Raw genomic sequence first — 13,804 nt, forward strand, 5'->3', positions numbered from 1 at the left:
TATACGTGCTAGACACCTGTTGCCTCTTTACTGTTCTACTATTATACCACACACGATGTCATTTAATACGAAAGCCCTTCACTTTCTGTGCATTAATACAGTACTGTTTTTCTTTTAATATGTACTCTTAGAAGTACTGAAGTGGCATGGCCAGTCGTTTAGAAGGTAACGAACCTATCTCAGGCTAAGGAGATTTGTAGAGGTGATTGCAAAAGTGACGGGGTAGCGGCCGTGGCCCATGAAAGGACCTGTTCCGGCATTTGTCGTAGTGCAGAAGAATGGAAAACCACGGAAAACCATTCTGAACACAAGGGTCGCTTTTACCTAAAGAAAGCTTTCGACGCAATTAATCATAATATATTGTTACAGAAATTAGATAGGTCGGCATTCGAGGTATTCCATACAATCTCATAGCCAGTTTTCTACACAACAGAGAGTTACAATATAGGATAAAATAAGTAAATCAAGAATTCTTGAATCCGGAGAACCACAGGGATCAGTACTTCGACCAGTGTTATTCCTGCTATACATAAACGACTTTTGTGATTTACAGATAGTACACCCTTCCGGGCCTCGAATAGACGACCCACGCATAAGAATGCCTCCGCGTAACTTGGTAAACAACCACGGATGAGACTATAGTGAAGAGCGGATCGGAATTGCCTAACGAGCTTCGAACCACTCCCCTCCTACTTTTTGTGCTGGCCTCGGCAGCTCGAGCACTTGGTGAGTGGTACGTTCGCAAGAAGAAAATCAAATACTTATGATGGAGCCTTATGTAATATGAAAGTAGGATTTCTGAATTCAACTGTCTACTGGATACTGCCTAGCATAACTACAAATGACAAGAATCATATAATGGGGGTTGCGAAGACTAATTTATGCAAAATATGACATAATAAAAAATACAACCCTATACAATGAATTCTCCGCATACGGGAGGAAAAGAAAATAATTAACACTTTAAATTTGACTCGCCTGAGGGCGTCGTCTGCACAAAGGTAGAATTAAGGTTTTGCGACCACTATCGTCTATCTTTCCCTCATTAGTTCATACCGTTGTCATTACATTTTAATAGTCTGTCGATCACACTGTGTTATTTGAGCTGATGTCCCTCTACATAGTACATACTGTTCTTAGCACGTAATTAACCGGTTCCTGCACTACATGATTACCATATTAAAAGAGATATTTACATAATACATGGACAAAAACACACGTCCTATTGAGCTAAAATCCGGACTTCCCTTATCTGCCACCAAAACAAACAACGTTGAACATCGGTTCTGTTTGAACTCAAAATAATGCACACTAAATACTAAACACACTCATATGTACACATCATGCATAAATGGGGCCATTCCTGTAAGAAAACATGGTTATAACTGTATTCTGCCCAAGTGTAAGCTTTAATGGAAGCTTGCCCAAGGTAGACCAATCTGAGCTGGGTTCGAATTGGACGACTTCCGACTGAGAGGTACATTCCTGAAATCCCTAAACTAGCTACGGTATCACACTACCGGATATTGGGGATGATCCATAATCATTTATTAATTACCTTCTAAATCACCGTGATATTATCATTGCATAAGTGTTCTTAGCCAAACCATTTAAAATAACAAGTGGGCATGGTGTGGAGGCCCAGAGCCTCGAGCCTTACTACAATAGCACAGCGGGGCCGCTTTGTCGAGAAGGGAGAGGAGCAAACACTCACAAAAAATAAGGGGAGGTCATTCGTTTTACTGCAACCATCATCACTCATTCATTAGCTACGCCGGATTCTTGGCTCCTCTCAATTGCAATGGCCAGCCCTCCTTTCTCGGAGACACATATCTCTGGCCCATTTGTTTATTTATCTTACCGCAGAATTCCCAAGAAATACTCATTTATTCTCTACCTTCTCATTCTTATCGTTGAGCGCCGAATGTGCGCAACATCACTTCCGAGTTATCTCATCGTAACCTGATCTGGGCATTTGGCCCTTTCATTAAGTCTCATATCGCGTATCTTCTTTCCTTGGGCATAGGACTCTCATGATTCCTCACTTCCACGTTCTCATCCTCTTTGCTCACCGCCCAAAGTTATGCATATATTTATATTTTTACCATACATAAGACTCTGGCTTCCCTGGGTTTCAGCCGGTTGCAGGCAAGAAAACTCCGTACATTTCTGGTTAAATAATCAAGAATCATGGGAAAATCGCGAACTGTCCCTCACAATCATACCTAAATAACACATTTATGTACCTCTCTCTGTTAGGATCTCTTCTCTCTTGCTGCACAGGCAATTATTATAAGTTACGCATGCATCGTCTGACTGACCCATGAGTTTCCCCAGCATATACGATAGCAATCTTGGACATTAACTTACAGCCTTCGGACATGGTTTACCCTGTTCATCAACACTACTGTTCTAACCACCCCTAGGGGAATTCAAAAATTCTCCTATCCTTGTTTCCCATAGTTGCTAGGATATTCTACATATCACTAAGAATAGCCCCTCACGATAAACTAATCATTAAGAGAACAATGGGTCGTCCGGGGAGTTAGCTCCCTTGAATTTACGTTAACATGATCAAGAACAATAAAATTTCCATATTAGGACATGCATTATTTTACAGCATTTTAGGTATTCCAAAGGAAAAGCTCATCCTACGCCCCGGTTATACTATAACGTGCTAAGAAAAATTATATTTGACATCAACTCATCTGTTTGGTGGCCGTGGTTTTTCCTTCCACGGGAGACCCATGGCAGAGCTTACTGCTGCATGGCCTCGGTGCTGGAGTCGAGCGTGCTGTCCTTCGATCCTCGTCCACACAAGTTCGTCATCCTGCCTAGCTCGTTCACTGCTGAAATCTTGGAGTAATCCAAAGGGGTAACACTCCACAACTCGTCACACGGTTCTCTGTTTACCGCGACCCACACACACAGAATTTACACCATGAACAAGCAGGTCATTCTAATCACAGCGGGCGCGTTCACAGCATGAATCGGGTAGCTCACGAGACTTGAGAACCCTGATTCAGAGTAGCGATTTGGATGATACCAATTTATTGATATCACGTACTCATCTAGGCCGGCATTGTACATAGCGGACTCCCGCTACTCATTTATGAATTATGCTCGCGGCTTAATTAATTGACACGCGGTACAGAGACATTTACCGAGGCTCGCTTGGCTTCCCATCTACACTTCACAAGGCTTTTGTATTTCACGGCCGCGACGGACACAATAACACTGTCTTAGTATGCGGTCAATAGGTTTCGGACTGTAAAAACTGGAACACAATGTAACACACTGTCCTCTCTCAGCGACCCGCTATGAACTGTCTCCAGCCAGAGCCAGCCCTGCCTTTATTATCTTTACACCGGAAGACTATGGGCGTAAACGTTCCACGGTTCATCAAAGACAACAGCTCCTTTCATCTCAGGAATTCCAGACATTTAAATGGTGCGTATTGTAACCCTCTCTTTCGTCTCTTATTTGACCCATGTGTGATCTACCGACGATCGGCAGTTCTTACGTAATTTGGTTCCCGCCTTTTAATTATTCCATTAGCGTCTTCTGATGGGTGGAGTCATCTTTGAGCGCGATTCTTAGCTTGGGGGACGCTTTACATCCACACGTGTTTGCAATATGTTACGGCTGGACATCTGGTGACCTCTTTTCGTCCCCTGATAAAGTATTCCATATTTTCAGTCTGGGATACGCAGAAAATTCAGCTCTATTCATTGGTGTGCCTCCCATAATTTTCCCATGTCTGGATCAAAATATCCCATAATTTTTACGCGCCAAAATTCGACGTTGGCACCCGTGAAACGTGCATAAAAAACGGAAGTTCCTTCTGTTAGTTTGGAACCCTGGGAAACTAGGCCACACCTCGGGGCGTGTTTGACTACCGTAGCGTCGCGTCATATCTCCAACTCTGTCTGCGAGTTGAGAGGGCTTTTTCACGAGGGCTTGGCTCCTGCCCAACCTTTCCTTTGTTTTCCAGGCGATCTCTCGCGGGTTCCATTCTGGCCAGACACTGCTCGATCCCCATCGCCCATCGTCCTACTAATGACGCGACTTTTAGAAGTGATTTTAATAGGTCAGAAAGGCACCTATGATTTCAATGAGCTGTACAGGACACTGTACGGTTTCAATAGATGGGAATATTTTCTCATATACTGATGACATAGTAATAGTTTTTAACGGAGAATCTTGGGAATAGACTTTCAACAAGTGTACAGCTGATAACAACAAAATATGGTTGAATGATAACTTTCTTACATTAAATGAAAGTAAGACCTATTACATTGCCTTTTCGTACAAAAAATATTTGTAACCCCAACTCATACTATTTAAAAATCGAAATCCATTTGAACAAATGTTCATACAATGATTGTAGTTGCAACGTGGTACAGGAAACAACCCACATTAAGTACTTAGGTATTCTGATCGACAGCCTCCTGAAATAAAACTATCACAACTCCCATGTAGAGAGAAGACTGCAAACTCTACTATATATCTTCTATCGGCTTAGACGAATTGTGTCTCCCAAGATATTGCAAAATGTTGATTATGCACTTGTCAATTTCATATTTCAGTACGGAATTGTAGGATGGGGTCCGGCACTGGACAAGTATATAATCCCACTATCCATTACTCATAAACAGATACTAAAAGCAATACATTGAATTTTTTTCTTTTCCTCGGATAATATTTTCAATTTAGCTCAGGTTTTAAACATAAGACTGTTATACGCAAAAGTTGTAACAACACACATCGTAAAGAATTACCACAAATTCCCGGACCAGAAACGTCCAAACCATTACACTAGACTTCAACTAAGATCTGCATTACCAATCACAAGTCGAAATACACTTCTGGAACAGAGACATGCAACATACCTAGAATCACGTGTTTTTAATACTATACTCCCAGAAATATTAAAGGCCGTGTTGTTAGGGGCGCGCGGCTGTGATCTTGCATTCGGGAGATAGTGGGTTCGAATCCCACTGTCGGCAGCCATGAAGAAGGTTTTCCCTAGTTTCCCATTTTCACACCAGGCAAATACTGGGGCTGTACGTTAATTAAGGCCACGGCCGCTTCCTTCCAACCCCTAGGCCTTTCCTATCCCATCGTCGCCAGAAGACCTATCTGTGTCGTCGCGACGTAAAGCAACTAGCAAAAACAAATATTAAAGATAAAGAAAGGACTAAAACTAAAAAACCTCAAAAATGGTTGAACAACTGGCTTCTTCAAACAGATATGAATCAATTTATAAATTTTCAGCTACAATAACTCCTTCCAAACACCACAGGCTATTAAAGATGATTTTATGGTTTTATGATGCAATGTATTTAATCCAACTATTGAACAGTATACAAGCCCTGATTCACTGAAATGTGGATAGAAATATTGTAATTGTGAATAATGAGAATTTTAAATTTTTTTTTACTGAAAATGAATATAATATTAATTTTGATCAAGATTACGTAATTATTCTCAAATCATGATTCCTAATTTCGAGGTTGATTTCATGGTGCATATTATAATATAAAGACTCTTATTGAGGGCTACCTTTTACAAATAGGTAAATTACAGAATATTCTGTAGAAATGTTTATGCTCAGTAATTCTTCCTCAAAACCTTGGGATCTATCATCGAAGGTTTAGACAGCGTAAAGCGAAATAGTGCGCTCAGATAGCCGTTTTCCTTCACCTTTCTTTCACTAAAATCGCCTCTGTTCGGCTCTTTTTTCTTGTATGCTAGATTAATGCCTCCTTCACCTAGACCTTCCTCAGTCAATGTACTATACAACGGTAACATTAACATTGCATAATGGCATTTTGTCGATCATTAATTGAGCGTTCTACATAGAACGAAATAAAACCATATTACAAAAAAGTATTCTACATGAGACGCATATACTTATCTCATGGAGCTTACCTAGTATTTATGATGGGCGCAGTAGTTAGCTCGTGATATATTTCAAGTTCCTAGTAATATCGCCATCGGATGACCACAGAACGTTTCTTGATATTAAATCCTCTGTTAAAGTCCAAAGTCTTTCAGAAACTTGTGTTTTACCGATTTTTCAGATATTGTAGTGTTGTTATAAAAGGAGGTGACGCTGTATACGGATCAACTTTCTTTATAGCAACCGGAGTCTGTGGACTTCACGTCACCATTCTAAAAAAAATAATCTTACGAAGGCGGTATACAAACTGAAAACAAAACTAAGTCGAATATAACGTGTACTGTCGATTAGACTTATTTAATTTTCTTTATGTTCAGGTCTTCATGACTGTCTCCCTTCCTTTTCGCACGGTTGTCAAAATTCCGGCAAAGAAAACCAAGTTAACGTTCAGATAGATGTACACAGCCTCTAAAACGTTTCCGGGATGATCTTCACAGTAACTACCCACACAGATAGACGTCGGTTCTTGGTATTAAATTTTCACTGGACCACCACTGATATTTCCCGTATTTTCCCTTATTTTTTCACTGATTTGATAAATGGTACAGACTAAAACATCAGAACAAAAAGCTTGTAAATCAACATAACTTTTTAATACCTAATTTGGGGATATTAGGTCGCGTAATGCTTATAATCTGCTGACGCGTTTCGATCCTACGACCAGGATCGTCTTCAGAGCAATAACAAATAACGTATTGGCATCTGTCACTCCATAGTAACCAGACTCTTTCATCCTAATGAAAAGTAAACACACAAAACAACCATTTCATATTACATGGAAGGACTGAAATATTCGCTTTTAACTCATTTTTTAAATTTATTTATTTATTTTATTTATTATGGCTTCTTTCATGTGGCGAAGTTAGGGCACACGGCCCTCTCTTACACTTAACCGCAATACAACAAATAATATTAGGGTTGCCTATTACTAATTATACTAATTATACTACTTATACTATTTCCTAAATTAAAGTTACACACCCACACAATATGCAGCTTATTAGTTTATTATCTCGTTACTTCAGTCCTCTTTTCTATCTCACACAGACACTTGCACACACACTTACAATGTACACACTTATCAACTACCCTTACGTTTACATTATATAAAACTAACAAAAACAACTTTTAATTTTACAATTACCAATCACTCGCACACAATACACACTTCAATCGGTAACTCTCAACAGGAAGTCTCGGCAAGATATTTTAAATTTGAGGAAAGAGTCAGTGCCCCTGACACTTACTGGCAGGGAATTCCAAAGCCTGGAACCGGTTACAATAAAAGATTTATTATACACAGAAGAGTGGTGAAGAGAAATAGCTAAAGTAGAGCTCGAGCGAGTGTTACGGTTATGGAAGGAAGAGAAGAAGTGAAGTTTAGATGAAATATACTGGGGGGGGGGGGGGGGTACTATGCAGGAGTTTGTGCATTTTTCTGGCAAACCACAGGGAATATTAAACGAATATATAAAGTCAATTCTGAATATTACTGGTTAAGGTTTCCAACCTATCAGATTTTTATAACTTAACATTTTAGCAATCTTGACCTCGTTAACCTACAATCTGTATCTACCGTACACCAACAAAGGGCAAAAATAGGGTGCCAATCAATGCAAAGGAATTGATAGAACCAGATAATTGTTTGGCACTGTAGAGCGCGGGGGGTGGGGGTGGGGGGTGGGGGTGCTCAGGTGGTGTACGATTCCATTACCAACATAAACCACTGTTTTAACGTAGACTTACGTTCCTCGACAACGGGCTCATGTAAAGAAAAAATGTAAGATCCTTTCAGTGTTTGAGTAGAACGCGTATATCGCCCAGATTATTTAACTTGCGATTACGTTTAATTGACAGATAAAAGAGTAGGCTACCTGCTGCAAAAAAAAAAACAGAAAATCTGAAAAGTAGTTTTCATGAAATAGCGCTTCAAAGTAAGGCAAAATTTGTGCTAAATATGTGACGTCACACGCATACTCTGTTTTAAGATGGCGCTGTGTTGACTTGCGTGCTCAGCTGGAGGTTATCTGTCGTTTTCAATACATCGTGGTCACTTGTATAGAAAACAAATTTAATAATGGAAAAGAAAGATTTTAATTTATCCACATAATTATTTCTAATAAGTAACTCTATAAAACCATCAAAACCCTGCAGCCATTACAATAGTAACAGCCTACCGCCAATGTTTTCATATCGACAAGATTCCCTGCACTTGACTATACATGGAGCTAATGACAAACCGAGCGAGTTAGCCGTGCAGTTAGGGGTGCGCAGCTGTGAACTTACATTCGGGAGATAGTGGGTTCGAGCTTCATTGTCGGCAGTCCTGAAAACGGCTTTCCGTGGTTTCCCATTTGCATACCAGGCTGTAAGGCCACGGAACTATCCCATCGTCGCCATAAGACCTATCTGTGTCGGTGCGACGTCAAGCAACGTGTAAAAACATACTATTGACGAACATATTTTAATCCCCCCAGCATGAGTCCGGCTCCATGGCTAAATGGTTAGCGTACTGGCCTTTGGTCACAGGGGTCCCGGATTCGATTCCTGGAAGGGTTGGGAATTTTAACCATCATTGGTTAATTTCGCTGGCACGGGGGCTGGATGTATATGTCGTCTTCGTCATTTCATCCTCATCACGATGCGCAGGTCGCCTACGGGAGTCAAATCAAGAGACCTGCACCTGGCGAGCCGAACATGTCCTCGGACACTCCCGGCACTTAAAGCCATACACCATTTTATTTCCCTAGCATGGAATCACAACAGCCACATGGGAACTCTTTATCGGCAACGTAGTCAGATGAAGGTTATGTTTGGCTAGTCCGATAACAGATGTTAGAAGACATTCTCCTTTCACTCACTCTAGTGTCACTGTGAACATGACGAGTCATATTTTGACGGTCAAGATCTTTACTTTCACTGTATTGTATTGTTACAGAGCGCGGCGAGGTGCAGCCTCATCGGATGGATGACAGCTTCCTGCTTCGCTTTCTGCGAGCCCGTCACTTCGTCGTAGAGCGAGCTCATCGTCTGGTGAGTCACCTATTTCATTGTTACTTCATGCTTCTAGCAACATACGACATATGGAGCTGGCGAAATAAAACCGGTACTGTACGCCAGTCAGAGCACAACTAGGCTACTATTGGATGTATATCTAAACATGAATTACATGATCAGAAATCGCCTTAACTTGCAATGCCTCCCTCTCGCTATCAATTGTATATGGGGTTGCATACTAGAGGCAACAGGAATTTTACCCACCATTATCGTACTGTAGAGTAGTAGTAGTGGTAGTAGCCAACCTTATTAGCATAGGCGTGATTTGAGCATTTTGATTGGGGTAGCAGGGATTACCGGGGGTCATGGGCGTTTTTAGACAGCAATTTGCGACCACAAAATAATTCCTAATAATTCCTTTAATATTCTATATTAATAACTTAAATTTAATAACCAAATAAAAAAATTCACACAGAATTAAAGAAAGTAGACCTAATTCAATTGATTTATTATTTGACCTCTTTCATCCGTAAAAGTAAGAATCAAGAAGATAACACGGAAAAATTAAAAACAAAAACAAATATTGTTACGTAATTTGATCACATTGTATTTTTATACGTCCGCCTCTGTGGTGTAGTAGTTAGTGTGATTATCTGCCACCCCGGAGGCCCGGGTTCGATTCCCGGCAATGCCACGAAATTTGAAAAGTGGTACGAGGGCTGAAACGGGATCCACTCAGCCTCGGGAGGTCAACTGAGTAGAAGTGGTTTCAATTCCCTCCTCAGCCATCCTGGAAATGGTTTTCCGTGGTTTCCCACTTCTTCTCCAGGCAAATGCCGGGATGGTACCTAACTTAAGGCAACGGCCGCTTCCTTACCCCTTCCTTGTCTATCCCTTCCAATCTTCCCATCTCCCCGCAAGGCACCAGTTCAGCATAGCAGATGAGGCCGCCTGGGCGAAGTACTGGTCATCCTCCCTAGTTGTATCCCCGATCCAGAGTCTGAAGCTCCAGAACACTGTCCTTGAGGCGGTAGGGGTGGGATCCCTCGCTGAGTCCGAGTGAAAAACCGACCCTGGAAGGTAAACAGATAAAGAAGAAGAAGAAGTATGTTTACACAGAATGAAGTCTTCTCTTTCAATTCGGATTAAATTCATTCATTATTTTTGAAAAGGCAGCATCAATAGGCCCTACTCCTCTCCTGGATGATCGCATTCCTGCATTATGATTTTAAATGGTCCAAGCATGAAAAATACCTCCCACAAATTGCTATATGAATTGGAACTGTAAAAAACAAATGAGATAGTTCGAAAAGAGACTGAACATATATACATTTCAAACACTTCTCTACAAAAATTTGCATTTTTTTTCATTGAGCTGAATTAAACAAACTGACGAAAAACGTACGGTCTACTTGTAAATTCTGTATTTCTGTGTATGTAATATTACGAAAATATGGTTTCCTTAAAATATTTGGGGGGAAACTGCCACCCTTTGCCACTCCCGAATTACGTCTATGCTTATTAGAGAGCTTTCACACCAAAAGTTGCAATAGGCATGTTGAATGAATATGGCACTCCAAAGTGGCAATTGTCAGCGACACATTTTCTTGCTTCTTCTCAGTTCTCAGGTTGTCCTCGCATGAAGGTTTCTATGTTATTTTACCGTTGCTGTGATCACCAGAAGAGGAAGATAAATAAGAAATTAGAGGATGTCTCTATTTCTGGATGATAATGTAGGTATTCACAGTATTTGCGTCGTCTCGAGACAACTAGAGACGCACTAACATAAATTTCAGGGCTTTTACCACATGTGCACAGTTATTTTTCATAATCTAGTAGCAAATATGAAACCTTTACTGCAGCAGAAGGTTACTGATAATTGAAAACTACTCATGCCTGGAAGAGCCATGTTGTGTTGAGAAACTGTATGTCTTCAAGAGATAAAACGAAAGTAGAAACTTAAACTTGTCCTGTCTGCGAATCACTCACTGCACACACGCGATCCAGGTGACAAGTTGTAACTCTCGGGAAAACAAGAAAGAAATGAAAAGCAGATCCGATCCGATATTCAGGGTGTCCTTGAAGGAGGTTCCAATATTTACAGAGGAGGCAGCACGCAACAAAGGAAGAAAAAGGTCCTTTAAATATTGATCGCAAACTCAATATCTTCGGAGTTATGGTCCGCTACCATCAATGATCACGATGTCTTTCATTTACTCTTCACAACATGTATTCGTTGTGATCACCATCCATTGCATTGCAGCCTTCCACACTACGTCGCATGGAATCACGCATTCGTTGGTACACCCCTGGCTATTGCCGGATTGTATCACAGGCATTGAACACGCATTCTCGTAGTGTATCCATATCTTTTATGGGGAGCACATACAGCATGGTCTTTACATGTCCCCAAAGCCAACAATATAAAGGGTTAAGTTCAGGCGAACGGACAGGCCAAGGTATTGGTCCTTCCCGACCAATCCATCCCTCATGGAAGACCCGTGTTAGGTCTCCCCTAACACTACGATGACAATGGGCCGGTGCCCCATCATTCATGTGCCACATTTGCAGTCGTTTACGACCAATGATTGGGCAAGAACGTATTTCCGTCTTTTGTTGCATGCGACCCTCGCTAAATTATTGGAACATCGTGGTCATTGATAGTAGCGGACTATAACTCCGAAGATAGTGGGTTTGCGACCAATGTTTATAGGGCATTTCTTCCTTCGTTTGTTGCGTGCATCCTCCTCCGTAAATATTTGAACCTTTTTCAAGGACACCCTGTATGAATGGCTGCTAAGAGACACGTGATGGGTGTGACGTGTCTTACTACTCCTGAATGAAAGGTTTAATTTGTTTATTATTTGCTCGTTTTTCAATTGACATACCACAAGCGACGTGCCATTTTGGTGCCTATAGTTTGAAGGCTACTTTTCATTTCAGAAATCTAGTTCGGTCTATTTACAGACATCCAGACTGATGCCAAGAACCTAAACACAAAACAATAGACGTCAATACCATAACATTTAAATGGATTATTTAGAGTGTACTTGTACCTGCGGTGTCAAGGTTTTTCAAAAAGTCTGCCAACAGATTCTATTCCGGGCCAACTCCTCCACTCTCCTCCAGTCTCCTTTTTTTACTGCCCTCATTCCGCGCGACCTCACTCCCTGAATCCAGGCATCAAAAGCTTGTTCCGTTATTCTGACATCATCTTTTCTATGGACTTTTCCAGACGATCTTAGCTGGATATGTTCGACTCTCCCCAGTGACGATGGGATTTCAAGAGTGGATCTTATGGTCTGATTTCTTCTTCTATACCTTTCAGTTCAGCCAACAATTTAGTTGTGGGGTGGGAGGGGTGACGTATCTCATTTTTGAATCTTGGAGCTTAATTTGGTGTCTAGTGGTCACCGTAAAGGGCATCCAAGAAATCTGTCCAATCGGTACTTTCTTGAGCCAAATCCTTTACTTCATCCCACGTTTTCCCAGTTCTAATCAGTTCTTGCCGTAGTGGATCTTCTTTGCTTGTCGATTTAGATACATTACAATAATTAACTAAGCACATTTTTCTTCAACGTAAACAAGAGGTGCCCAGTTGCCTGGGATCGAGCTGTAATCTTACCGTCTAGTATGCCAACTTGCACCTCTTTAGCCCCCAAATATTTCAAAATATGTGTTCTGCTCCAATTGTGTCTAATTGTGTAATACGTTGTGGAATATGTTGGCGCAGTATCATCATGTTCTGGGTCTTCCTAGCATTGGTCCTCATTCCTCTTTTTTCTAGGTCCTCCACTCAAACAAACAGGTTCCTCTGGAGGTTTTCTGCTAAGTCTTCCTACAACAATAGATCGTCTGCGAAGGTGCAACGTGTAATGTACACTATCCCCAAATAGATGTACACAATAGATAAATTCTATACCTTCTCGTTTCATGACTTGATTTGTCTTCTTCTTCTTCTTCTTCTTCTTCTTCTTCTTCTTTGGCACTACAGTCTTATAGCATTGGCCTTCTCAAGGATCTTCGTCCAATATAGGCTACCTTCTGCATACATCACTATTCCATTCTTTCAATCCAAGAACTTTCAAATATGCCTCTACACCAATAAAGCAGCGTAATTTCTGTTTTTCCACTTTTTCTACATCCGTGGAGTTTCTGGAAGGTTATGTTTTTCATATAATTTTCTTCTTCCACTCCGATAATATGCTCTGTTTATTCTAGCCTGTGTTCGTCAGTTTCTTTAATTAAGTTGCTCTAATTCACAGTTGAGGGGTGTCTGCCCAAAAGGCGCTATTTCCACCGTGAGAATGTTCTGGAAAAGTATATCAAAAGACACACGGAACGTATTAATGGTCGGGTATAGTATTAATTTCAAGGAATTACATCTTTCTGATCTGTATTTATCATGGCATTCGATAGAATTCAACTATTATAGTACATGTGGATGATATACTATTTTTTCTTGAAGTGGAAATAGCACTTTTTGAACAGACACTCCTCAGTTATGAAGTGGCCTCCAAATTATATTTTCGTACTAATGTTCAAAGATCTTCGTTCATTTTTTCCTCTGAAATATCCGTAATTTTTCTTCATCCTTTATTTTTTTGTCAGTGTCCACGCTTCTGACCCACAAATTACAACTGGTCTCACCAATATCTTACAAAGATTACATTTGTAATATATTAGGTAGTCCAACATAACTAGATTATGTCATAAATATCTTTTTAAATCATATGTATTACCATTACCACCTGTTTATTTTCATGATTTTTTTTTTTTTTTTTTTTTTTTGCGAATTGCTTTACGTCGCACCGACACAGATAGGTCTTATGGCGACGACGG

At 40.6% G+C, this 13,804-nt stretch overlaps 1 protein-coding gene across 1 annotated transcript in view; it reads left to right on the forward strand.

Moving 5' to 3' along the window:
• The window catches only part of LOC136877459 (alpha-tocopherol transfer protein-like), a 238,092-nt gene that overhangs the window by 110,912 nt on the left and 113,376 nt on the right, over positions 1–13,804 (forward strand). Inside the window, exon 3 of the mRNA XM_067151515.2 lies at positions 8,904–8,998. Coding sequence (XP_067007616.2) covers positions 8,904–8,998 — 95 coding nt within the window. The remainder of the gene's footprint in view (positions 1–8,903; positions 8,999–13,804) is intronic.

Source organism: Anabrus simplex, chromosome 7 (assembly GCF_040414725.1).
Source record: "Anabrus simplex isolate iqAnaSimp1 chromosome 7, ASM4041472v1, whole genome shotgun sequence".
Taxonomy (NCBI): Eukaryota; Metazoa; Arthropoda; class Insecta; order Orthoptera; family Tettigoniidae; genus Anabrus; species Anabrus simplex.